This window comes from Cynocephalus volans, chromosome 4, assembly GCF_027409185.1.
Source record: "Cynocephalus volans isolate mCynVol1 chromosome 4, mCynVol1.pri, whole genome shotgun sequence".
Classification (NCBI taxonomy): domain Eukaryota; kingdom Metazoa; phylum Chordata; class Mammalia; order Dermoptera; family Cynocephalidae; genus Cynocephalus; species Cynocephalus volans.
The window spans coordinates 120,362,926-120,390,858 of NC_084463.1; the positions used below are offsets into that span (position 1 = coordinate 120,362,926).

Below are 27,933 nucleotides of genomic sequence, written 5' to 3' on the forward strand. Positions count from 1 at the left end.
GGTGGTGAACGGGGACTGAGCCATCATCGCACTCAGGTCCCTCCCCGCCCGTCCCCACTCAGTTGCCAGAGCGAATCCGGAGTAACTGCTTTCCGAGGAGGGGTCAGGAGCGCTCGGTGGCGTCGCCTGGGTCTGGGTCCCTCGGAGGAAAAAACCCACCCGCGAGGGCTCGTGGGCTCTTGGACTCGGCCGAGATGAACTGTGCCAACTTCGGCAGCTCGCACCGGGGCGCTGAGACAGAGACAGTGTCGAGAGCAGCGTGGCGGGGCTGGAGCTCGTGAAGCCGTGGGGGAGCCTTGAACCTCCAGCTCCTCCCTTTCAGACGCGTGTCCTGGGACTCCGGCTCCAGTGCTCCGGGTGGTAGCGGCTGCAGCACCCGCCTGCCAGGTCCTCGAAGCTCTGCGGGCGAAGGAGGCGAACCGGCTCGGCCCTCAGCGCGGAGCGCACCCTGCCCGAGTGGCCGAGCCCCGCGCTCCCGCCCCAGCTCCGAGGAGAGCGCAGCCGCGGCGGGGGGCGGGCCGGGGGCGGGGCGGGGCGGCCGGGGCTGTCTTCCCGGGCGCGATCCCCGAGCGCGGCACCCGGCGCTGCCGAGCCACCTCCCCCGCCGCCCGCTAGCAAGTTTGGCGGCTCCGAGACCGGCGCGCCTCGGGATCCAGGCTCATTTGTGTCCTCCGGGCTTCGGTGCACCCCGCTTGGCGGGGACCCTCGGGAGCGATGCCGGCGGATGCGATTTTAGTCGTGTGGTTCTGTGTGTGCACCGCCAGGACAGGTAAGCAGGGCTGGGGTTGTTGGATGGATCGGGAGAGGCGGGGAGCCCCGCCGCCGTGCCCGGCGCCCACCCCGGTGTGGGGGAAACCTGGAGCCGAGCTCTGCGCGGGTCTGGAGAAGGGCGGTACCGCGGATCGGTCCCCTGGATCTCTCTGTCCTGCTCGGGGTGAGAGCGTGAGGAGCGAGCCTCAAGGGCTAGAAAACGCCCCCGACGCGTGCCCTTTTCCTGGCGGACGCGGTCCCGGGGACACGGGAATGAGGGGTGCGGCCGAGCGGGCGCACCCTCACGCTGCTAGTAACCAGCCTCCAGGTCCCGGGGAGTCTTAGCCCGCAGCAGGGCGGGCCCGCAAGCCCCACATGCGCGAACTTGAAAGGTGCCGTGGAAACCACTCTCCCGAGCCCCGCCGGGCGGGCGACGGGCGGCCGCGGGAGTCGCACCCGCAGAGGGAGCGCTTCTGGCCGGCGGGCGCGGCGCGGCGCCGGGAGACGGCTGCGGGAGGACCCCGGGCCCCGCGATCTCTTCTGATGCCTTCCTGACTCTCCCCAGGGGAACTCCATGAGTATTCCGCCCCGCTCGCTCCCCGCCCCCAGGGCCGGGCGAACTGGAGCATTGGAGACAATCTGGGGAGATTTTCTCAAGCTCCCAAACAGTTTTCCCTTGCTATAATCTCGGGTTTTGGGGTGGGGAGAAGAAGCAAGAAACTGGCGTGATTGTGTGGAGTCCCCACTTCGTTCGGCCTTCGGAGACGCAGTTGCGAGGACTCCAATCGCTCCTCTTTCTGTCCGCTTCCACCGGCTCCCCTAACCCAAGTGTCTTGGGGTTCGGAGACTGTCTTGCAGGCGCCTTCTTCAAGGAGCTGGTAGTAATGAGGGGAGGATGAGGTAGGGCAGGGTAGGAAGTTGGCAAAAATAGGTCCCGCTGATTGGGGAGAGTGCCAGGGTTTTCAATCCTATACCAACCACCCTCAGTACACGCTGCCGACTTTGCACCCCACCCTCAATGTGTGGTCATTCCTTGTCCCTTTATCTTCCCCCCGTTACCACGGCCATTTCCCCTCTCCAGAGGCATATGGCCTGCTTCCCAGGTCAGGGAGTAAGTTTATCTGAAGAGGGCTGGGGAGGGGCATCGGCCCTTGGTTGGCTCTAAAGTTCCCTCTTCTGGCGCCCCAGACGCCCCCTCTTTCTTGTTAGGTCGCCCGAGGATCCAAGCTTTGGGAGCCTAGGAGCTTCCAGCTGGCCCTTCCCGTTTTCCCAGGACTGAAGGGGCAGTGGCTTTCCTCTGCTTAACAGAAGAGCGTCGGATACGGATTTCTCCAGGGACAAAAGAAGCCCTCTTTCCTTATCTCTGTCAGAGCTTCCCAGGCAGACACGCCAAGGCTCAGTCTAGCCTATCATAGTTGCTTTTCGAGTTCAGGCCCATTGGGATGGATTAGTCTTTTAAAACCAAGAGTACACTGAAGGAACCTGTCGCAGAAAGATCAGGACAGGCAAGGCTACTGCAGACAGTGAGAGCGGAGAATCTGTTGCTAGTGGGCACCTTTCTGAGGACTGGAAGACGAGGAGGAACTAGATGGAGGAAGAGGAAGCCCATGGGCCATTTAACATCCAAAAGTGCATATCACGACCGAATATGCCTAAATCCTTTGTTTTCATTACACCCTTGAAAAGTCGCCAAGAAGTGCTCTCATCCAGGAGTGGACTGTGCTTCCAGGGCACGTTGCTTGTGGAGGGATCTTTAAGGAGATGGTCTTTCCACCTACTCATTCCCAATGCCCTTTAAATCTTGTAAAAATTTGGTTGTAGGGGAAGATTCATTCATGAACTTATTCATTCAACAGACAATTAATTGGGTGTCATTTTGGATGCCAGAATTGCTTATTCAAAGAGGAAATGACTTGATCCTTGAGTTCTAGGAACTAACAGTTTTTAGCTGAGACTCTAGATAGAAATTGGAAAATATTTTTATTATACAGCTTGATAGGAGGTAGAGAGGTGGGAATGTATGAAGTCTGTATTAAAGAAATACAAAGGAGGGACGGTGTGAATTAATTCTGGGGAGGGGTGGTGGTGGTGGTCGGGGAAGGCTTTACCAAGGAGGTGACATTTGGGAGTAGTTTCTTGAAGGCTTTGGAGGGGGTTTTCCAGGTGGACAAAGTGGGAAAGCATTCCAGGCAGAGGGAACAGATTGCCCAAAGGCTGGGAAGCATAGAAGGATGTGACCAATAGGTTGTGGCTCTTGCCTACAGAACCTGAGTTTTCAATGCCACTGGCACTAACTACTTGAACACCAGAGGCCACATATTTCTTCTACAAAGATTATCAACAGCATGAGAGAGGCTAAGGGAATTATCTCTCAATTCATACATGTACAATTTCTTGCAGCTTTCTGGGAGCAGTCCCTTTGATTTTCTCCAAGAACACCCCCCGCCCCCCCATCATACATTTCTTAGGTAGCAAAGGCTGGCTGGTGATTAGTTTATCAGGATCCAAACAGCTGCTTGGAAAGTTTATTTGTCAAGTAGGACAATTGTTGTCTGGGGTGTTAACAGTCCTAGATGAAATAAACATGTGGTTCTCTTAGTGAACTGCTCAGATATCACAGCCTTTTAGTGGAAATGAATAGATGATATCAGGAACATTTTAATTAAAGCAAGACTGCAGTGCAGAAGCAGTTACATATGAAAAGATCTAATGATTGGTGTCGTAAGGAAACTGCTTAAATTGCTCCTCATTCAGAGCACTTGTTATAGAGTGCAAAGTGAAGTCAATATAGGAGGTACTGTTCTCCAGTTCTTGTTATTTCTGAGTGAAAAATATTTCTGGGATTTCTAGGTACATTATTAATTATGAAAATTTAAAAGGCTACAATAATAACAACCTGTGTCCATGAGTTTTCTCCAATAGCTTGGAAGAGGGATTAATATAAAACCCAGTGGTTGTTCTCCCATTGCTTTCCAGTTTGTTTTGGTCACTAGGGTAGCGGGTGAAGGGAGTACCATCAAAGCCTCTAGGGGCCTAGTGAATGCCTTTTGCTGCCACCTGCTGGAAGGAAGAGATTTTCTTTTTGAAGCAACTCCCGGGCAGTTTACTAATTATGAATTGAATAATGGAGCTGTGAAGATGAGCCCCCAGCCTCCAGTGATCATATAAAATATTGGCTAACTTGGAACAGGCATAGAGCATATTTTTCAAGAAAATTGCTTTTGGGGTAGGAGCCCAGGGTACCAAATCTGATCAAGTAGTTGCGAAATCCTGCTGTTAAGCGAGGTCTTGGAGCATCTTTGTAGTATCATTTTGCTCTGCATGGACCAGGGGAAAAACAGCTTTCACCATGGACAATGAACCAGATTAGCTTTTAAGTGAGCCAGACTCAGGAAGATTTGCTTGGGATTGTAGGCCCTGAGACCCTGAAGTTGGACTGAGTGGGCTTTGGGTCGGAGTACTCCCTGGGCAGGGCTGAGGAGTAGCCAGCAGCAGTGGCAGCAGGTGTCCTGGTTAGGGTGAAGGTTCTGAATCTCAGAGCCTGGCCTCAAGAGCTCTGTGACACTGACATGCTGTCTGGCAGGTTTTAAAAATATTTCCTCCCCAGGAGCTTTTCATCCTTCTTAATTCTAATTCCCAGCTTTAACCATTGTAGAGCCATTATGTCCAAAGTAGAAAACTTTAATAGAATTTCCTAGGAAAGGGCAGGAGCTCCATGCTTACACAAGAAGCAGAAAGATTAAAACAAAAAAATCTTTTTATGGGACCAACACTCTCACACTATATAAGGTACAGGAGAGGCCATGTAAATGCTGCCTTATTAACAGGTTTTCTGATTCCCTGGCCAGTGTGCAAAGTGCTATCCTTTATACAACCTGCTATTGGCATGAGACATTTTCATCCTGAAAAGGACCAATTAAAGGGAGAGAAGAAAACTGTATCCAGAAGCTTAATTGATTTTCTTTTCTCTTGTTTTATTTTTGTGGGGTACTTCCATAACAAGAGCAATACAGTTATCTTAAAGCTAGAGAAGTCCCTTCAATTTTGAGTTGTGGGTGGGGTTGGAAGACTGAATATAGATTTAACATATGAGTTTCACAAAGCAAATCCAGGGTGAAAAGCCCTTCTAGGTTAATTGGGCAAGGGGAGAGGTTGGGAGAAAGGGGTCTGACTGTTCCTTTTGTATGATTTCAGTGGAACTGAGGATCAGGAAGTTGGAATGGTCTGGAGAAGTAGTCTTATGAAAAACAGATGCAGCAAACCCCAGCTGGGCACCAAGTATGTTCCAGACTGAGCTGCTGGAGTATTCATGCAGTTACCACTAAGACCTTATGAGTTTGGGAGGCAGTTACTATCATTCCCGTTTTATGGATAAGGAAACTGAGGCTCTGAGAAGTGAAGTGAATTTACAAGGGCACAGAATTAGTAGGGGGAAGAGACAGGACTGAAATGGGTTCTTAGTTTAGTGTTTCCACAACACTCTTGATTGAGGATGCTGTGTTCTCATTTGAAAGTAGGGATCCAAGAGCACCACTGGGGTGTTCTACAGAGTCTAAGTGCCTTTTAGGCTTGTCCAATTACAGGGCCCTAGTCTGGGAGATTTGGACATCTTAGGGATGACCACCATAGTAGGTCTTTAGTCCCCGAATCAGCCAACTACTGCCACAATAATGTTGTATAACAAACCGCCCAAAACTCAATGGCTTAAAAAAACCCAATTATTTATTTTGGTTCACATGTCTGTAGGTTGGTTTGGTGTTGGATCATCTACACCAGGTTTGTCTGGACTTGGTCCCGAACTCAAGTAGGGTGTCTGCTCCACATGTTTTAGTCTTCTTGGACCAGTGGGCCAGCAGGGCCATGTTCTTCTCATCATGATACAGACATACCAGAGAACAAACCCCATCACATAAGCACATTAGAGCCTCTTGGTGTGTAATGTGTAACATCTCAACAGCCAAAACAAATTACATGGCCAAGCCCATAGTCAAGGGATGGGCAGGTTTATTTCCAATCCAGTGGAAGGAACAGCAAAGCCACACAGCAAAGGGTGTGAATATCGGCGGGGGGGGGGGGGGGGGTGTAAGGATTTGAGGCCAACAGTTCAGTCAACCAAAGTCCCCTTAGAAAGTCTCCTTGGCCTGCATGCCATCCTGTCCTCTCAAGGTATCCCCAGATATGCATATTACTCTGAGGTCATTGTACCTAAAAAAAGTGATCATGTGCACATTCATTAGGTAATTAATCAGTTCCTAAATTCAGGACCTGTCAGCCTTTGTGCAAAGCACTGGGGCTACAGGGAGGCTTTCTCAAGGCACATTCCCCAGACCACTTTCTAAATTTCTGGCCAGAGAAAGACCAGCTGGGAGGTCCTCTGAGATCATCCTTGATTTAAATTCTGCCATGCAGATGTAGAATGCTATAGATCAAACTAAAATATTAGTTCCCTCCCTGTCTTTTCAAGGTGGTCACAGAACTGTTGGCATCTGAGCTCACTTGGAGAAAAACATCACCCATCTCAACAACAGGCTCACAGTGCTGCAACTTGGGCTGACAGAAGCTCATCTAGCTTTGTGCTTCTTTGCACTTGATCAGTCTTCGTGAATTGAGTTTGTGTGTGGGATGAGCAGTATCAGGCAGGTAGAATTGAAGCTTAAAGTTAGACCATATTAAAAATGTAAGTCAGAGGATATCCCACCTGTCCTACCCTTAAACATAAATCTTAAAACCCTCCAGTGATATTGCTTTGAATGAGAACCACATCTAAGCTCTTTGTTTTGAGTCACAAGGCCATATATGACCTAGCCCTTGCCTACGCTTTGGCCTCATTTTCTACCACTCTCCGACTGGCCCATTCTGCTCTGGCCATGTTAGCCCTTTCTCTGTTCCTTGAATACTCCAAGTTTGTTCTTCGCTTGCACTCACTGTTCTCTACATGTGGAAAGCTTTTCCCCCAGATCTTGCCCCTTTTACTCAGGTTTCAGCTTAAAAGAACCTTCCCTGAACCCCCTTTATAAAGGAGGTCCCCCACCCAAGTGGCTTTCTATCCATTACTCTTTTATTTTCTTCATGGCATTTATTTGCCATCCCAAATTATCTTATTTATTTGTTTATTTATTTTTTATCCCCTCTCCACCTCCCCCCACCACCCAGGAATGCAAGATCCATGGGACATTTCCAGTGCTGAGCAATGTATATGTTATATAGAAAGCACTCAGTAATACCTGGTGAAATGATTACTAAATGAATGGATGCACAGTGAATGGAAGGAGGAGTTGTCTTTGGGTAAACTGCTTCCGTAACTGGCTGCATTTGGAAGGGGAAAACTTAAATCTACAGTTCAGGGGACAAGCGGAAGCCTGACAAAAACCGAGAAGGCATTTATATGCACCATGCTTTCAATTTAACCTTTTGTCCTCCTTGGCAAGGACAGATTTCAGCCCCAAAGAGCCCTTCCTGACCGGCCTTCTGTTGACAGGAGCCTAGATTGCTGCACCAGTTCCTGTTTCCTAACAGAAGAAGAGTAAGCAGGGGGTAGATTTCCTTCCCCAAATCTGTAGGGCCAGGTATGAAAGTATAAGGGCAGGTAAGGTTGTGATAGCTCTTGATGTCTTGACAAACATTCACTCAGTGGGTGCAAGCTTTCCAAATCCTGCCTCAGCGACTGCATTACCAGCAGACCAAAGTTGACAGCTGTTGCTGATTAAAACATTTCCAACTGTGCAATCAGAACTGCACTATTGAGATGCTAAGTGTAGATAGACACGGTCTTTATGGATGGCTTAAACATAGTCCCTTAGTGATCTCTAGCCTTAATAATATATATAATTGGAAATCACTTCATAATCATGAGTGAATCATTCTATGGAACATCCCCTGGGTAAGAGACATCCTTAGAAACTTGTCTTTCTCAGACAAAGGAAAGGCAGGCTTAGGGCCATGTTTCTCTGCACTAAAGTTCTCCAACAGGAGTTGCCAGGGTATCAAACTTTCCATGTAAGAATACCCTTAGATGGGAACATACATCCATCATTGCAAGGGTTCTCCATCCTGGCCAGTCCCTATGCCATCCTTCTCCAACAGGGACAAGGTCCCTTTCCATTTCCTTCCTCTTTATCACAGGTGGATGTACCTAATTCACAGGGAGTGCTCTGTGAAGGTGTTCACTGGTGGTGACGGTGGTGTCAGATTTTGCGACTGCATCTGTCTCTGAAGCAGTAGATCAGGGCTACAATCCTGTATCTACAGTCTCCAAATCTAAAAAAACTTAGAAACCCAAGATTTCTTCACAAGTCACCTGACAGCAAAACCTATCTTGAGTTGAACTTATTTGGTGGCAAACTTGACCTAAGCTGGTATGAGGATATTTATTAGTCTTTATTTATGCCAATTAGAGGAATATTTCATACTTTTTGCTCCAGAAATATTGTAGTCCTATTTGATTATGGAGTGCTGATTCAGACTCTGCTGAGAGTGTTATATAGGCCATATCACCTTTCAAATAGATAACACGCTCGGAATTCTGACATATTTTTGGCTCCCGAGGGTTTTAGACAAGGGATTATCAATCTGTAATGGGGAGTGGGGGTGAAAGGTACAAAGAAACTACAATATTAGAGAGGTGATAGAGCAAAGAGTTGCTTTCCTTTTCTCTCCAGGGAGAGAGACTCTTCAGGCACTTGTCGTTGGCTTCCCTGTGTCCTCTGCCACTCCTTGCCTCTGTAGTCTCTGCTCCATATTGCTGCTAGCAGTCTGCATTTTAAGCCAAACAGCTCTTTGTTCCTTTCCAGTGGTGGGCTTTGGGATGGACCCCGACCTTCAGCTGGATATTATCACTGAGCTCGACCTTGTGAACACCACCCTTGGAGTCACTCAGGTGTCCGGACTGCACAATGCCAGCAAAGCGTTTTTATTTCAAGGTAAAAGCCCCTCCTCCTTTGCATGGGGACAGAAGCTGGGTAGGAGGGTTTGTCTGTTCACCTGGTGTGTGTTTTCCTGGGGATCACCTTTGCTATTTTTCTTGTCTTATTGCCCTGAGGAGTGTTCAGATGTGCAGAGGGTGTTCTGAGGGTAGGAGGGAGGCACTAGAGGGCATGGTGGTAAAATACTTGGTTTGGCAGTGGGCCAATAAAGCCCCACCACTTATTGGCTTTGAGACTTTGGGCAACTACTTAGCCCGACTGTGCTGCTTCAGTGCCCTCATCTAAATTGATGGTACTTACTTCATAGGGTTACTAAGAGTAGAGGAGCTAATGTGTTAGAGTGATTAAAACAGTGCCTGGTACATAGTAAATGCTCAGTAAGTACTAGCTATCATTATGGAATTCCTACTGTATACCAGGGAACATGTTAATTGTAGGGTTACCAGTAGGAGTAAATAGGATCAACATAGCCCCTGCTCTTATATAATGAGGGAAACAATCATCACACAAGTAATTATTGAATTACAGGTGCTATACTTACAATGAAGGGGATATATAGGCTACCAAATAAGAATAGTACAGGGACATCTGATTTAATTGGGGAGGGAGATGGTGGTAGTCAGAGAAAGGCTACCTTGGAAAAGTGTGTCTGAGTCCATCTGCACTGCTGTAACAAAATACCACACACTGGGTAGTTTATAAACAACAGGAATTTATTTCTCATAGTTCTGGAGGCTGGGAAGTCTAAAATTGAGGCATCAGCAGATTCTGTGTTTGGCGAGGGCTGGCTTTTTCTGCTTCCAGGATGGTGCAGAGCCCTTATGACTTAATCATCTCCTAAAGACCTCACGTCTTAATATTATTGCATTGGGGATTAGGTTTCAACATGAATTTTGGAGGGGTATAAACATTCAAACCATAGAAAAGTGATATGTCAGCAGAGACTTGAAAAATGAATAGGAAGCCTGCTGTAGGAAGGGGTGGGGGCTCAGAGCATTCTGGGCAGTGGAAATAGTATGTGTGAGGATACTTCAAGAAGTTCATGGAAAAACAGAATTAAAAGATAATATAAATATTTACATGAACTTTTTGAAGTACCCTCATATAATAATCTTAAAGCAAAAACCAACAGAAAGATGTCAAGCATGGCTGAAGGGTGGTGAGTGGCTGGAGAGGTAGGTAGGGGCTAGATTACACTAAACCCTGTAGGCAGAGCTGGTATTCTGCTGATGTGCATGGGTTTGGGTGTACTGATGATACATGGGCAGTGTCCATTCTGGTAGATGGGAAGCCATGTACTTGTTGTTAACTACTACAAATATTACCCCTGCCTATAGGCTATGTTAATGGCTTTGTACTTTACTCTCAGAGCAGTGGGGACTTTTCAGAGGTTTAAGCAGGGGAGTGAACTGATCATATATGGTAGTAAGACAGCCTGTATATTTCTCTATGAAAATGCCTGGCAGGGTCCTTTTAACTGAGCCTTTTACGAAGATAACAAAAGGTTTATTTTAGAATAACTGAACCAACATTATGGACTGAGATTTACGTATTTACTCTGTAGACAACTTAAGCCTTCTTAATGATATATAGCAAACCTACAGATATTATGTAATGATCTATAACAAGACTATTGGAATGTTAATTTCCACTCATCCCTTACTAAGGAATTGGTGAAGTAAGTAAACTGGGTAAGGTTAGGAGCATACAGACTGGATTACATTTTTCTTTGCATTGTGTGAAGTCTGCTCAGTCACTGTCAAGTATCAATGCCATTCTTGATCTGAGCAAGGATGCTGACACTGGCAACAGAGTTGCTACGGAAACATGGCTGGTCTGTAAGATTCAGGAAGGCAGAAGTGCTGCCTATCTAGATGCTCCTAGACCCCTGGGGCCATCTATTGTGCATGGCACATCGTAGGTGATTAATAAATGTTTTGAACTGAATTAAAATTTCCTCTGGGTAAAAGTCTTATTGCCTGCTTTATTCACCATTCATTTATTCATTCATTCCACAAGTGTGGGTTCCCTGGGCTGAAACTATGTTCTCTAATCTGTGTGGTCTCTGTTTTGGCAACTCACTCTGGGATGTCAGCCAGGCTGCAACAATGGGAAAGTATTTGCAGCTTCTTTGGTAGGAAGAGTAACAAGTTCCTTCATTATAGGAGTTTGACTGATAAGGCCTTTCCTGTATAACTTAATCCCTTGTGATTATGTTGGGATAATCCACCTGGATAATCCAGGATAATCTCCCCATCTCAAGATTTGTAACTTAATCACATCTGCAAAGTTCCTTTTGGCATGTAAGGTAACATGTTTACAGGTTCTGGCAATTAGCACATGGGCATCTTTGGGGAGCCATTATTCTGCTTAACAAAGTCTGCTCTCTGGCCCCCAAAGATTCTTGTCTGTACCACATGTGAAATACATTCACCCCACCTCAATATTTCCAGAAGTCTTAATCTTAATTAAGAAGTCTTAATTATAGTATCAAAGTCTAAAATCTCTAATTTCATCAGCTGAAAAATTCCAAATCTCATCATCTAAATAATCTAAATCATGTATGGGCAAAACTCTGGCTATCATCTACTTTGGGGAAAAATTTCTGTCCATCTTTGGACCTGTGAAACTGGAAAACAAGTAATCTGCTTCCAAAATACAATGGTGAGACAGGTATAGGATACCAGTTATAGGTATTCCTGCTTAACAAGGAGGAAATGAAAAGAAGAAAGGGGTCATTGGTCTCAAACAATTTTGAAATCCAGCAGTGCAAACTTCACTGGGTTTTAAGCATTCGAAATAATCCTCTGTGATCTTGGTTCTGCCTTCTGGGCTGGTGGCTCATTCCTCTGAGACATCCTTTCTTTTTCATGAAGGGTAGCATATGTTTGCAGTTGAGTAGTTTTATCAGCCTGTTTCCTGCTTGTAGAAATTTGGAGGGTCTTCAGCCCTCTTTTATTTTGTCCTCTCTCTGTCATGTCAGTCCAAGTTAGCAGTTTCTCTGATGGTTTAACATTCTCAAGAACCTTGAAGGTCTTCTGTTCATTAGATAACAGCCTCCTCCACAGATTTTTCCTAGATAATCTCATCTTTTTTCCTAGCTACTACTGAGATGGCTGAGGGGGTCCATGAATCACACACCTGATCTCTTCAAAGAGCCCTCTAGCTGATTGAATATTCTGATCTTTTGATCCTTTCAAGGCATTAGCAAAAGGTTGTTTAGTCACATCTTTGGCTTTCCTGACAGCGAATCTCCTTTTATTATCTTTTGCAGTCTGGGTAGGATGAGAATTCCCTGAATCATTAAGTCCTGATTCCTTTTTCTTAACAGCTGTTTCTTCTTACATTTTACTGTAAGCAGCAAGAAGAAAGGAGGCTGCTCCTTAAGCACTTTGCTTGGAAATATCCTCAGCTAAATATCCAAGTTTATTATTTACCAAGTTTTGTTTTCTATCTAACTACAGATCAAAATTCAGATAAACTTTATGCCACTATATCACAAGGATCCCCTGTTTTAAGGTTTCCAATAATATGCCCCTTATTTCTTTCTAAGCCCTCATTGGCAGCACTGTTGACATCCACATTTTTACTGTCTGTTGAAGGCAACCTAGGCTTTTTCTGCCGTGCTGCTCAAAATTTTTCTAGGCTCGACCCATTACCCAATGCCAAAGCCTCTTCCACATTTGTAAGTGTTTGTTATAGCAGCACCCCACTTCTGGGTACATAAAGTCTGCATTGCTTTTTTATTGCTGCTGTAACAAATTACCACACATTTAGTTATTTAAAAAAAAAAAAACAAATTTATTATCTTATAGTTCTGGAAGTCATTCATTCAAAATGAGCTTTATGGGGCTAAAATCAAGGTGTTTGTAGAGCTATGTCCCTTCTGGAGACTATACAGGATAATCAGTTAATTATCTTTTACAGCTTCTAGAAGCTGCCGTATTCCTTGGTTCATGGCTGCATTGGTCCAATGTCTGCTTTTGTTGTCACATTTTCTTCTCTCTCTCTGCTTCTGTCATCATATTGTCTTCGTTGATACAGACTTAACTTCCCTTTTTTGCCTTATGAGAATCCTTGTGATTATACTGGGCTCACCCTGATAATCCAAGATAATACACACCCTTGTCTTAAAATCGTTAACTTAACCACATCTGCAAGGTGTCTTTTTGCCTTGTAAAGCAACATATTTACAGGTTCTGGAGATTAAAATATGGACATCTTTTTGGGGCCATTATTCTTTCTACCATAGGATGGCTAACCATTGTTGGGGAGAAATATGAATGCTATAATGTTTCCTGAGTACTCCTCCTTTCTAGTGTAGTACTGTACAATAGAGATATATTGTGTTCTGAATCTTTAATTTTGAATATTGCAGGACTCATATTAAACAATTTAAAAGAAACTAGTGAAATTAATTATATATTTTATTTAACACAATATATCAGAATTGTTATCATTTCAACATATGATCAACACAAAAATTTATTAAGTACGTGTTTCACTTTTTTTTTTTTACGAAATCTTTAAAATTATTTTGTATTTTACACTTAAAACACATTTCAATTTGGGTGCTAAATTTTCATCTGTAATAATTGATCTGTATTTAGATTTCATAAAATTTGAAGTTGAAATAGTTGATTTACCAAATTATTCAATACAGACTTAATTGTTAGATTAAAAAGTTTAAACAGCTTTATTGAGGTATGGTTGAATCATAATTAACTGTGCATATTCAAAGGGTACAGCTTGGCAATTTCAATGTATGTATACATATGTGAAACCATCACCACAATCAAGAAAAACGAACATAGCTATCACTCCCAAAAGTTTACTTTTTTCCCCCTTTTATAATCCTTCCTACTTACTTCTCTCAATCTCCATCCCTGGGAACTACTGATGTGCTTTCTGTTACTATAGTTTTCATTTTCTAGAATTTTATATAAATAAAATTATACAATAATTACTTTGGATTCTTTCACTCATTATAATTATTTTGAGATTTATACATGTTGTAGTATATAAAGTGCTTTTCTGGTATACAGTGTATAGTTGGTCTTACCTTTTTTTTTAACTAGTAAGATAATCTGTGTTTTTTTTTATCAGAGTATTTAGGCTATTTACATTTAGCGTGATTGTTGAGATGGCTATGTTTAAATTTATCTTCTGTGTTTTTTACTCATTCCATGTATTCTTTGTTCCCTTTTCCTTCTTTCTGTCTTCTTTTGTATTTATTGATTATTTTATGATTCCATTTTATCTTTTGTTAGTTTATTAGCTATAACTCTTTGTTTAGTTATTTTAGTGGTTACTTCAGGGTTTATAGCATACCTTTTAAAATTATCACAATCTACCTTCAAGTCATATTATACCACTTTATGTATAAGAACAATTTTAATAGTATACTTTTCTCTTCTTGACCTTTGTACTACTGTTGTCAAACAGTTTTACTTTTCCTTATGTTATAATTCCAGATTACACCGTCATTATTTTTATATAATCAGCTTTTATTTTATAAAAATATATATCTTTTAAACAGATTTAGCTAATAAGAAAATCAATCACATGTTCATCCAGGTAGTTGCTATTTTCTTTGTTCTTCATTCCCTTGTGTATTTCCATCTGGTATGATTTCATTCTGCCTGAAGGACTACCTTTAATGTTTCTTATAGTTCAGGTCTGTTGCTGATGAATTCTTTTAGATTTTATGTCTGAAAAAGCCCTTATTTTGTTTTCTTTTATACTTTAGAAATGTCTTCTTACTTGCAATGTTTCCAATAAGAAATCTGTTGTCATCTTATTTTTGTTCCTTTGTAGGTAATATAATTAGTTTACCCCTGCTTTGAAGACTTTATCACTGATTTTGAATAGTTTTATTATGGTGTATCTTGGCATAGTTTTTGTCATATTTCTTGTGTATGGGATCTAATAATCCTCATCAAATTTGGAAAACATTTTGGCCATTATGTCTTCAAATGTTTTTTCTGTCTCTTTCATTTTCAGTTATTCCAGTTACATCTATATTAGGCTGCTTAAAGTTATTTCATAGTTCACTGATACACTTCATTTAAAAATTATTCTCTTTTCTCTCTGTGTACCATTAATTTCTATTAATATGGCCAAAGGTCACTAAACTTTTCTTCTGTATTGTCTGTTGTTAGTATCACTCAGTGTGTTTTTCTATTTCATGTACTGTAGTTTTATCTTTGTAAGCTCAGTGACTCTGTTAAAAAATTTTCATGTCTCTACCTCACTCTTTGAATATATGGAATACAGTTATAATAACTGTTTTAATGTTATTGACTATAAATTCTAATAATTGTATTAGTGCTGGATCAAGTTTGATTGATTGATTTGTCTCCTCATTACCTCTTCCTTGCATGCCTGGTAATTTTTGATTGAATGTCAGTAATTGTAAATTTTACCTTGTTTGGTACTAGGTTTTTCTGGCATTCTTATAAATATCTTTGTATTTTGTTTTAGGACACAGTTAAGTTACTGGAAAAAAATTCAGTAGTTTTAGAATCCACATTTAGGGATTGTTAGATGGGCCCAGGGAAGTGCTAGAGCTAATAACAAGAGTAGAGCTAATTATTTACCATCACCGAGGCAATATCTTTCTGCATACTCTACCCAGTGCTCCATGAATCATGGAATTTTCCAGTTTGACTGGTGAGAATAGGTACTATTTCTGGTCCCATGTGTATACTGGACATGGCTTCCTTTTGGGTGGTTTTTCTGGGTCTCTGGGTGATTTTCTCACATTCATGTACTGATCAGTACTCAGCTAAGTACTGATTTTAAGGGAGATTTATATTTATCTCTTTATGCTGTCTTTCTCTCATGTATTTTTTCCTGTGAAATCTATGTGCCTTTGTCTCCCTAGACTCTAAGCTTCCTCTCCTTAACTTAGGGAGACTGCTGAGCTCTGCTTAAGTTCACCCTATCTATGTTGCAGCCTGGGAACTCTCAGAGTAGTAAGTTGTGGTAATTTCAGGGCTCATCTCTTTTGTATCCCATCTCCCAAGGATTATTGCCCTTCATTGACTGATGTCCACTATCTTGAAAACTGCTGTTTCATCAAATATTCACTTTAAATCTAAATTCAAATTAATTAAAATTATGCAAAATTAAAAATTTTATTTCCTCGGCCACACTAGCCATATTTCATGTGCTCAATTGCCATTTGTGGCTAGGGGTTATCATACTGAACAGTACAGGTCTGGAGAGGCTCAGAGATTACTGTTTTACCACAGTTCAGTTAATATGGTCAGGCTACAAAATATTACCATCTTTCAACGTTGAGGCATTTAGCAACTAGCAAGCTACCTAAGCTCTCTATCTCAAGGTACCTCCATTTACTCATTGATGAAATGGGGATAATAACAGTACCTACTATATTTGATTATAGTTAGGATGAAATAAATTAATACATATGAAGTGCTAGAACTGTACGTGGTCCAAGATGAGCTCTCATTAAATATGATGCCATATATTTTATAGTGATAGGGTATAGCTCTGGCTTTTATCTTTCTCATGTGTGTTATCCACTTTGTGTGTTATTGTCAGATTTTAACCTGCAGAGGTAGATTAAGGTAGTGGGAAGAGCAGAAGATTGAGGGGGGCAGCAGATTAGTGATCAGACTTTATGCATTAATTTATTTCATTCTCACTATAACCATATAAGGTAGATATTATTATTAATCTTATCAATAAATAAATGGAAGTACTTTGAGGCAATACTTAAGGGTACAACTGGATATGTATGTCCTTTAATGTCTTCAATTTTCCTCAGTTGTCTTCAAGGTTTCCTTCAGTTTCCTCATCTAGAAATAGAAAGAAGACACAGACTGATTGTAAGAATTAAATGATAGTGTATGGGAAAGCACTCTCAAAAGCGTAAAGTGTAGAAACAAGTCCATTATTCTTACCTTCATTTGTTTTTTTTTCTCATATTTCACCATCCTGTGTCTAGCTGTGAGTTAATGTGTGTTCAGGGAATTTTTATTGATAAATAAGGCTAGCATTATTGATAAATAAAGCTTACATTATTTTCTTGCATGTTCTCTTTAAGCAGCCAAACAGGTCACCAGGTGTTCAAATGGAAGAATCATGAAAATTCCATTAATGGAATTCATCAACTGACAAGACAACCATCTGTCCTGGTAGATTTAACATATCTAATCCTGCAAAGCCACTTCCACCTGCAGCCTTCCCTGAATCACTACCCAATCACTCAGGTGTATCATGCCAAATCATTGGAGTAATCCTTGATTCCTTACTTTCTCTTGTGACCTGTATTCAACCTATCAGCAAATACCATGATCTCTTTTTTCAGAAACATGCCTAGACCCAGTCTGTTCTCACCACTCCCTGCCTGGTCTGAGTCACCATCAACTCTAACCAAGATCAGTATAAATGGCTTGTAACCAACATCCTCTTTTCCGCTGTTAATGCCCAAGTATGTTTTCTTAACACATCATGCAGAGTGACTCTATAAAAATAAAAGTGAGCCCAATCATATCACATCAGCTGAAAACAGCCAATGGCATCCAGTGTCATTCAGAGAAAACACCTCAAGGACCCACATCATTTTCCCTCTAAAGACACTTCTGATCTTGTCTTATCACTTCCAACTTACACTCTGTCAGAATTAGGAAACAAGTATTGCAATACAGCTCCTGTAACCAGGAAGACACACTGTAATCCCTGACAATATGTCTCCAGCCACAGCAGCCTCCTTGAATTCCTTGCTCACACAGAGCTTGTCCTGCCTTGGGACATTTGCATGTGTTTCCTCTGCGAGGGACACTCTTCCTCCAGATTTCAGCAGCCACTTTAATTCACTTCCTTCAGGTCTCTATTCAAATATTACCTAGGTGAGGGCTTTCTTATTCACTTTATGTGAAATGGCATCTCCAACAGGCCGTATTGCCCAAACCTTGATAGATTTGTATGCAAAACATTGACTAATTTGCTCTAACACATTCTTTTTTTTTTTTTTTTTTTACAAATCTGTTTCTTCACAGTAGAATACAAGTCCTGCTAAATAACGGCCTTTACTCATTTTATTTGTTACTACTTGCACTGCCCACAATAGTTTCTGACAGGTGATAGGTGATCAATAGATAATTGTTAACTGAATGGATGTGGTTCCCATTTCATATAAAACTCATCTAGTCAACTCACTCTTGGTTGATAATCGTCTTCCTGACACAACCTATACAATTTCCCTGGACCTAGAACACAACTAATCCAAGGCAAGGTATCTCGCAGATGCCAGTTCTTTTGGTTTTGCTTGGAATACTCTTGCCTCTTACCTTCACGTGGCTGGATTTGTTTTAATATTCATACCTTGCCTAAAATGTTACCTCTTCAGAGAGATGTCCTTGGAGACCTCATATAAATTAAAGACATACAGCTCTTTAAAAAATAAAGTAAAATAAAATACCTGGTTTATTTAAAATTAGCCTTATTTATTGATAAATTTATCGACAAGTTTAAGTAGAAAGGTCATTTAACTGGAAACATCCATACAGTACCAACTCCAAAGCCTGATAGGATTTATTTGGGGGCTAGCTAGCTTTTTTGAATTACTTTTGTTACAATTATTCTTGTAAAGAATAGTGTAAAGAATTGCATAAGTAAGGTTTTTATTTTCTTCTTGCCTGAAACAAATTACATTTTATTAGGGATTGGGGATGGTATGAGGAGGAGAATAAGTAGCTATGTGTAAGACTGGCGTAGATCGTCTCTAAGCTGAAAAACATCCTAAATACCAGCATTAGATTTTGGAGTACCTCTGCTTTGCTTTTAATAGAACCCAGGGAAGATCTGAGCGTTTGAAACTGTACTTTTCCCTGACTGACGGTGTCTTAGTGTTAAGTAGTTGGGAGGATGTGTCGTTAGTGTTTCATTTATAAAAGTGAATTAGAATATGCATGAGTGCAAATTCTTTAATATGCTGCTTTTTTTTTCCTGCCAGGAAAGTGCTACCTTTCAGTATTTCTGTTTCAGAAGAGTTTATAAGGAAAGAATAGATAGTATCTTTCAAGCAGTTTGTTTTATGTGACAAGACAGAACAAATGCTAATGTAGACTACTTCGAGGGGAAGATTCAGGCATTTAGCATCTATTTGCATTCTAGGCTTTGAGCTAGATGTTATGGAAGATACAGACGAATAAGGCAAAGATCATGGCCTGAACAAAGTTACAGGTTAGAAGAGCAAACACAGCATGACCTGCGCAGAGGAGAAGAGAACCAGCTTGAAGGTGGGTGTGGATAAAGTCCTGAGGATATTCAAGAGAGAAATTTCTTTTCACTTGATGACCTGGGGAAGGTTCCATGGGGGAGGTGGCACCTGAACCAGACCTTGAAAGATAGACAGGAATTAAACATGTGGTTTGGTTTCATTTCTTAGTAGAGCTGCTCCTGTGTAATCATTTTCACAAGATGGTGCTCAGGGCTTGAGCTATAGCTTTTGATGCTTAGAAAATTTGAGTAAGGTGGAGTTGCCCAAAGGGTTTGTTCAATGCCAGTCTTCCAGATTTCCAGCCACCCACTATTGCCCAAGTCTGAATTGTTTTTTCTGTTGATTGGATGTGCCTAGTCACTAATTACCTTTGGGAGCATTTACAAGTCAGCCTCATTTTGAGTGGAGTGATTTAGTATAACTTTGCATTTAATCAATTAGTGGAGTGATTCAATTCACATACCAGTGTCTCCCAAATATAGATATTTTTGCTCTTGCCAAATAAAAACTCAAGCAAGCTGTGAGAGTGGAGTGGGTTTTGAAGTTCCTCTCTTGGGCAAATTAACACCTGTATTGGCTTATTCTGGAAAGTTATTAAATTGCTATGTGAGTAAATGTATATCATAGAGCAAATAACCTTTGTATTTATTCCCCAATCTGCACACTTCTAACATTTGTGCTAAAACCTCTTCTCGCAGTCATGATCCTTTCCCATCAAATAGTACATTAAGGAAAGCAGAGATGGGGAGAGACAGCAGAGAATGCAAAATGATAAAAACTCTTTTAGAAACTCTTAGGAATATGAACCAATTTCATATGAAGAAAGTGACCTTGGGAAAATTGCTTTACCTCTTGGAATTTGTTTTCTCTTCGGACATTGAATAATAATGGTAATGTCTGTGATACAAGATATTTTACAGGATTAATTTAGATAAAATAAATTCATTGTAAGTGAGAAAAAGAAATTTAACTGTTAATTAACATTATTACAGAGTTTTTACTATAATAAACACTTTTATTAAATAAATGTTTAGCAAGTGCATCCTATGTACTAGGCACTCTTCAAAGCATAAGGGATATAGCAGTGAACAAACAAAGATAGTAAGCAAATCAGTAAGTGTAGAGTATGTTTCATTTAGACAATTTTCATGATTCTTCCACTTGGAGGGACAAGCTGAATACCTGGAGATGAGTAACTGGTAATCTGTTTGGCTGCTTAAAGAGAACATGCAAGAAAATCCGAATTAACCATGGAGCTACTCTTCTATAGTATCCATTTAGAAGATAGTCTTTGTGGCCATCTGACCAAGGTTTTCTTGAGAGAGCATTGTGTGACAGAGAATTAGATCCGCATTTACTATGTGCTTTTGTTGTTTGTTGTTTTTGGTGGCTGGCCTGTCTGGGGATCTGAACCCTTGACCTTGGTAACTTGGTGTTATAAGGCTCTGTTCTAACCAACTGAACTAACTGGCCAGTCCTGACTACATGCTTTTTTGATGAATACTCTGATTTGTATTTGGGATTTATTTGAGCATATTGGGACTAAATTCTTTTCTGTAGAAAAATCAGTGGAAAAATATGATTTGGTATGCAAATATTTTATTTAAATACAACTTTTCATAGATGTAGCCAATGCATGAAGTGAAGCCAAGATGTAGTCATAAGCTAGGCTGCCTCTGTCTTCACACGTACAGTCTGTTAGAAATGAGGCACACTAGCTGCCCGACAAGGTGGGGTACTGGAGCTGGCTTGGGGCCAACTGTCTGGGGACCTTGGCTTGTTCACATTTGACTCCTGGGTATATTACTTAATGTCCCCTGGCCTCAGGCCTTTAAAGTCATGGAAATTTTATCTTGACAAGGAAATATTTTACAAAGCAAAAGGAAAATACAGACAAGCACAAAGGATGATATAAGCAACAACCCTGTAGCTGTCCCCCAGAATCAACAAATGTTAACATTTTCTCATATTTGCATAGAACCTTTAAAAAAATAATTATAAAATCAGTCGAAGGCCCTGTGTTCCTCTCCCAGTACCTTTCCTCTCTCAACCTTCCTAGAGGCCTCCACTAATGTGATTGATGAGTATTGAGTCCATGTGCATGTGTGTGTGCATGCTTATATATTACCACATTTATATATTTATATGTGTCCATATACAAGATACGTAATAGAGAGAGCACATGTGTAGTGACTAAATGTATAGCTGCTGGAGCCAGACTGCCTAGGTTCAAATCCCAGCTGTAACTCTTACTAGCTGTGTAATCTTGGGCAAGTTCTTTAATTTTTCTGCCTCATTTTTCCCATTTATAATATCAATAAATAAAGCATCTATCTCATAATATTGTTCTGTGGATTAATATAATGTATTCATATAATGTATTAGAACATTTTGGGGCATGTAGTAAGCACTCAGTGAATGTTAGCTGTTGCTTTGTATGGCTTGCAAAATTATACAAATGGTATAATAGAGTACGGATCTTTCTGAATCTTACCATTTCAGTCATAATTATTCTTTGGAAGACATATAATTCATTAGTTTGAACTGCTGCATAACACTGCAATGTATTCATCCATTTGCCTATTGATGGAAACTTGGCTTGGTTCAGGTTTTTGACAACCAACAGTGCAATGTGCATCTTTGTGCATGCCTTCTTGTCCATGGTTTTTGAAATCTTAAAATTCACTTCACCATAGAAAGAATTCTTTAAGGAAATCCTTAATTGTTCAACAATCTAGTAGTCCAATCCTATGTCTGGTCACCCCTAGTGATGGAGATTACACTGCATCAGGAGGCAGCAAATATTATTTCTGGACTACTCTGTTGGAAAATTAAAAGGAAGACTAATTTTAGTTTAATGCAATGCCTTCCCATTGGTCCCACCAAAATCACTCCAGTCACGTTGGCTATATTTTGGTTCCTTGCATACCTCAAGATCAAGATTTCCCCTGATCCATGACGTCATTCCTGCTTGCCATTTGCCTGGAAGACCTCCTTGTTTCTGCATTTTCTATATCTGGCTCCATTTTTCTTATAAGAATTTATTTTTAATTGAAATGTATTGACTGTACATGTTTATGGGGTACAGAGTTATATTTCAATACATGTGTACAATGTATAATGATCAAATCAGGCTAGTTGGCATATTCATCATCAAAAAATTTATTGCTTCTTTGTGATGAGAACATTTAAGCTCTTCTCTTCCAGCCATTTGAGAACATACAATGCATTGTTGTTAATTATAGATGCTTAGCATTACTGTCCAACACTGGAGCTTATTTTTCCTTTCTACCTATAATTTTGTGTTCATTAACCAACTTCTCACTATCCCCACTCTTCTGTCCCCTTCCCAGACTCTAGTAACCACAATTCTACTCTCTACTTTTAAAAGTTCAACGTATTATTATTATTATTTTAGTTCCCACATATGAGTGAGAACATGCAGTATTTATCTTTCTGTGTATGACTTATTTCACTTAATATAACATCATCCAGGGTTATCCATGTTGCTGCAAATGACAGGATTTCATTCTTTTTTATGGCTGAGTAGTATTCCATTGCGTATATATATCACACTTTCTCTATTCATCTATTGATAGACACCTAGGTTGATTCCACATCTGGGCTATTATGAATAGTGCTACAGTAAACATGCGGGCACAGATATCTCTTCAGTATGCTAATTTTCTTTCCTTTGGATAAATACCAAGAAGTAGGATTACTGGATCATATGGTAGTTCTACTTTTAGTTTTTTGAAGAACCTCCATACAGTTTTCCATCATGGCTTTACTTTATATTCCTACCAACATTGTATAAGAGTTCCCTTTTCTCCATGTCCTTGCCAGAATTTGTTACTTTTTGTCTTTTTGATAATAGTCATTCTAACTGGGGCGAGATGATATCTCACTGTGGTTTTAATTTGCATTTCCCTGATGATTAGTGATGTTGGACATTTTTTGATATACCTGTTGGCCATTTGTATGTCTTCTTTTGAGAAATGTCTATTCAGGTCATTTGCCCATTTTTAAATAGAATTATTATTATTACCATTTTGCTATTGATTTGTTTAAGATCTGCCTTGGGTTGAATGTTCCCCCCCAATTTAATCTCCACTGTGACTGTTGAGGGTGGGAAATACTATTATGGTAATTGAAAGCTGGGTCCTTGAAGAGATGATTAGATTGTAGGACCTTGCTGTAGTGATTGGATTAATAATTGTGGTCGGGGTGTTGTTCTGAGGGCTTTGAAAGGATAGCACATGAGGAGGTTAGGCTCTCTCTGCTTTGCCATTTCACAATGTGATACTCTGCCATCACTGTTGCCACCAAGGCCTTCACCAAATGTGTTCCCTGGACTTTGGACTTCCCAGTCTCTGAAACTGTAAGCAATAAATTTTGTTTTCTTTATAAGTTAGTCAGTTCCAGATATTTAGTTATAAGCAACAGAAACAGACTAATACAAACTCCTTGTGCACTTTGGATAGTAATTCCCTATTGGATGAATAGCTTATAGACACTTTCTCCCATTCTGCTGGTTGCCTCTCACTCTGTTGATTGTTTCTTTTGTTGTGCAGAGGCTTTTTAGTTTGATGTAATTCCATTTGTCTATTTTTGCTTTTGTTGCCTATGCTTTAGAAGTCTTCTCCATAAAATTTTTTCCCAGACCAATGTCTTGGAGTGTTTCCTCTATGTTTACTTCTAGTAGTTTCATAGTTTCAGGTCTTATATTTAAGTTTTTAATTCATTTTGAGTTGATTTTTGTATATGGTGAGAGATAGGTGTCTCGTTTCTTGCTTCTGATATGGATATCCAGTTTTCCAGCAACATTTATTGAAGAGACTGTCCTTTCTCCAATGTATGTTCTTGGTACCTTCGTCAAATATCAGTTGGCTGTATATATGTGGGTCTTTTTCTGGGTTCTATTCTGTTCCATTGGTCTATGTGTCTCTTCTTATGCCAGTGCCATGATGCTTTAATTAGTAGAGCTTTGTAGTATATTTTGAAGTCAGGCAGTGAAATGGCTCCAGCTTTGTTCTTTTTGCTCAGGTTTTCTTTGGTCATATGAGGTCTTTTGTGGTTCCATATGAATTATAGAATTGTTTTTTCTATTTCTGTGAAGAATGTCATTGGCATTTTGATAGTGACTGCATTGAATCTGTAGATCACTTTGGAGACTATAGTTATTTTGACAATATTAATTCTTCCAATCCATGAACATGGAATGTCTTTCTATTTTTTTGTGTCCTCTGTAATTTCTTTCATAAGTGTTTTGTAATTTTCACTGTAGAGATCTTTCACTTCCACAGTCAAAGTTATTCCTAGGCATTTTATTTTTTTGGTAGCTATTGTAAACGGATTATTTGTTTGATTTTTTTTATCCACTAGTTCATTGTTGGTGTATAGAAACACTACTGATTTTTGTTATGTCAATTTTGTATCTTGCAACTTTACTGAATTTGTTTATCAATTCTAAGAATTTTTTGGGGGGAGGCTTTAGATTTGTCTCTATATAAGATCATGTCATCTACAAACAGGGAAAATTTGACTTCTTCTCCAGTTTGGATGCCCTTTATTTCTCCTGTCTAACTACTCTGGATAGAACTTCCAGTACCATGTTAAGTAAGAAGGTGAGAGTGGGCATCCTTGTCTTGGTCCTGTTCTTAGAGAAAAGTCTTTCAACTTTTCCCCATTCAGGATTACATTACCTGTGGGTTTGTCATATATGACCTTTATTGTATTGAGAAACTCTCCTATACCTAATTGGTTGAGTGTTTTTATCTTAAATGAATGTTCAATGTTATCAGATGCTTTTCTATATCTGTTGAGATGATCATATAGTTTTTGTCTTTTGTTTTGTTGATTTGTTATAGCACATTTATTGATTTGTGTATGTTGAACCATCCGTGCATCCTTAGAATGAATCTTACTTGATCATGGTGTATAATCTTTTTGATGAGCAGTTGAATTTGGTTTGCTAGTATTTTGTTGAGAATTTGTGCATCTACATTCATCAGGGCTATTGGCCTGTAGTTTTCTATTTTTGTTGTGTTCTTGTCTGGTTTTGTTATTAGGGTGATGCTAACCTCATAGAATAAGTTTGGGAGAATACTCTCTGCTTTGATTTTTTGGAATAGTTTGAGAAGAATTGGTATTGGTATTAATTCTTCTTTAAAAGTATGGTAGAATTTAGCAGTGAAGCCATTCAATCTTGGGCTTTTCTTTGTTGGGAGACTGCTGATTACTGATTCAATATAGTCACTTGTTATCAGTCAGTTCGAGTTTTCTATTTATTCTTGGTTCAGTCTTGGTAGGTTGTATGTATCCAGAAATTTACCCTATTCTTTCAGAGTTTCTAATTTGTTGGCATATGGATATTCATAGTAGTCTCTAGTGATACTTTGTATTATTTGTGGCATCAGTTGTAAAGCATCCTTTTTATTTCTGATTTTTGTTACTTGGGTCTTTTCTCTTTTGTTCTTAGTCTAGCTAACGGTTTGTTAACTTTGTTTATCTTTTCAAAAAACCAGCTTTTCGTTTTGTTGATCTTTTGTATCATTTTTTGGTCTCTATTTCATTTAGTTCTGCTCTGATTTTTATTATTTCTTTTCATCTATTATTTTGTGATTGGATTGTTCTTGCTTTTATAGTTCTTTGAGGTGCAATGTTAGGTTATTTATTTGAAATTTTTCTACTTTTTTGATGTAAACACTTATTGCAATAACCTTCCTTCTTAGTATTGCTTTTGTGGTAATTCATAGATTTTGGTATGTTGTGCTTCTATTTTCATTTCTTTCAAGCAATTTTTTATTTCCTGCTTACTTTCTTTAGCCTATGTGTTATTCAGGAGCACGTTGTTTAAATTTCATGTATTTGTACATTTTCCAAGGTTTCTCTTGTTGTTGATTTCTAGCTTTATTCTTTGTCATCTGAAAAGGTATTTGGTGTGATTTTAATTTTAAATAAATTCACTGAGACTCAATTTGTGGCCTAACATGTAATCTATCCTGGAGAATGATTCATGTGCTGGTGAGAAGAATGACTATTCTGCAGTTGTTGGATGAAATGTTCTGCAAATGTTTGTCAAGTCCATTTAGCCTATAGTGCAGTTTAAATCTGACATTTCTTTGTTGATTTTTTTGTCTAGATGATCTGTCCAATGCTGAGAGAGGGGTGTTGAAGTACCCAACTATTATTGTGTTGGTGTATATCTCTCCCTTTAGATCCAATAATATTTGCTTTACATATCTGGGTGCTCTGATATAGGGTGCATGTGTATTTATAATTGTTTTATCCTCTGCTGAATTAATCCTTTTATCATTATGTAATGTCCTTTTCAGTCTTTTTATATTTGTTGGTTTAAAGTCTATTTTATGCAATATAAGCATAACTACTCCTGTTTGTTTTTGGTTTCTATTTGTATAAAATATCTTCCATCCCTTCACTATCAGTCTATGTGTGTCTTTGCAGATGAAGTGACTTTCTTTTAGGCAGCATATAATTGGGTCTTGTTTTTTAATCCATCCAGCCATTCTATAACATTTAAATGGGAATTTGAATCCATTTACATTCAAGGTTGTTATTGTAAGGTAATGCCTTACTCCTAACATCTTGTTAATTATTTGATGGTTGTTTTATATATCTTTTGTTTGTTTGTTTCTTTTTTATTGTTTGGCTTTCCTATTTGTTGTTTTTTGGTAGTGATAGGATATAATTTTTTTCTCTTTCTCATTTGTGTATATGCTCTACCATAAGTTTTATTTATTTATTTATTATTATTTCTTATTTTAGAAGTCTGCATTATAATCTCTCATTATTTTTAAACAACACAGAATTTTACTTTTGAATTGAATTTTTAAAAAATTCTTTTTTGCGTTACCATGAAAATAGTTATTGTTCTTTTGCTTTCATATGTAGCACTCCTTTAAAATTTTTTTGTAGGGCCATTCCCTCATTTCTTGTTTGGGAAAGACACTATTTCTTCTTTATTTCTGAAGGTTAGCTTTGCTGAGTATGGTATTCTTGACTTGCATGGTTTTTTTTTCTTTCCTTTTTTTATTGAAACATAATTTATTATGCATATTTGTGGAGTACAGAGTTGAGTAACAATAACTGCGTACAATGTGTTATGATCAAATCAGGGTAATTAGCAATCCATCTTTACCAAATGTAATCATTTTTTGTGTCCATTAACTAATTTCTTGCTAACCCCTGGCAGTTTTTTTCTTTCAGCACTTTGAACAAATCATTTCACTCTTTCCTGGCCTACAAGGTTTCTGCTGAAAAATCTGCTATTAGTCTGAAGGGAATTCCCATATAGGTGATTTGATGCTTTTCCTTTGCTGTTTTTAGAATTCTTTCTTTGTCTTTTGACAATTTGATTATAATGTGTCTCAGAGAAGACGGTTTTGTATTAAATCCACTTGTAGATCTTTTGAACTTCTTGGGTTTGGAAGTCCATATTGCTCCCAGTACTTGGGAAGTTTTTAGCTATTATTTTGCTATGTAGATTTTTGATGACTTGTCTCTTCTCTTCCCCTTCTGGAACACAGTAGTACAGATTTTTGTATGCTAAAGTTATACCATAGATATCATAGGCTTCCTTAATTTTTTAAATTATTATTTTGTTGTTGTTAAACTGAGGTATTTAAAAATTCATCTTCAAGTTCAGAAATTTTTTCTTCTGCTTCATATAGCCTGTTGCTTAAGCTCTCAGTTGTATTTTTTATTTCATTTATTGAATTCTTCAGTTCTAAGATTTCTGCTTGGTTCTTTTTAATGTTATCTATCTCTTTGCTGAATATCTTTAGATAACGAGTTGTTTCTGATTTTGTTGTGTTGTTTATCAGTATTTTCTTTCATTTCATTGTGTTTCCTTAAGATTGTTATTTGGCATTCTTTTTTAGGCATTTCATAGAATTCCTTTTCTTTGGAGTCTGTTACTTGAGAATTATAATATTCCTTTAGGGGTGTTATATTTCCTTGTTTTTTCATGTTTCTTGTTTTCCTATA

The 27,933-nt window shown here is 39.5% G+C and overlaps 1 protein-coding gene across 3 annotated transcripts in view; it reads left to right on the forward strand.

Annotated features, from left to right (window-relative positions):
- The first annotated feature begins 714 nt into the window (after positions 1-714).
- Positions 715-27,933, forward strand: part of NELL1 (neural EGFL like 1) — an 879,285-nt gene continuing 852,066 nt past the window's right edge. For all 3 annotated transcript variants that reach the window (XM_063094110.1, XM_063094111.1, XM_063094112.1), the window contains exons 1-2: positions 715-769; positions 8,541-8,669. In XM_063094110.1, coding sequence (XP_062950180.1) covers positions 715-769; positions 8,541-8,669 — 184 coding nt within the window. The remainder of the gene's footprint in view (positions 770-8,540; positions 8,670-27,933) is intronic.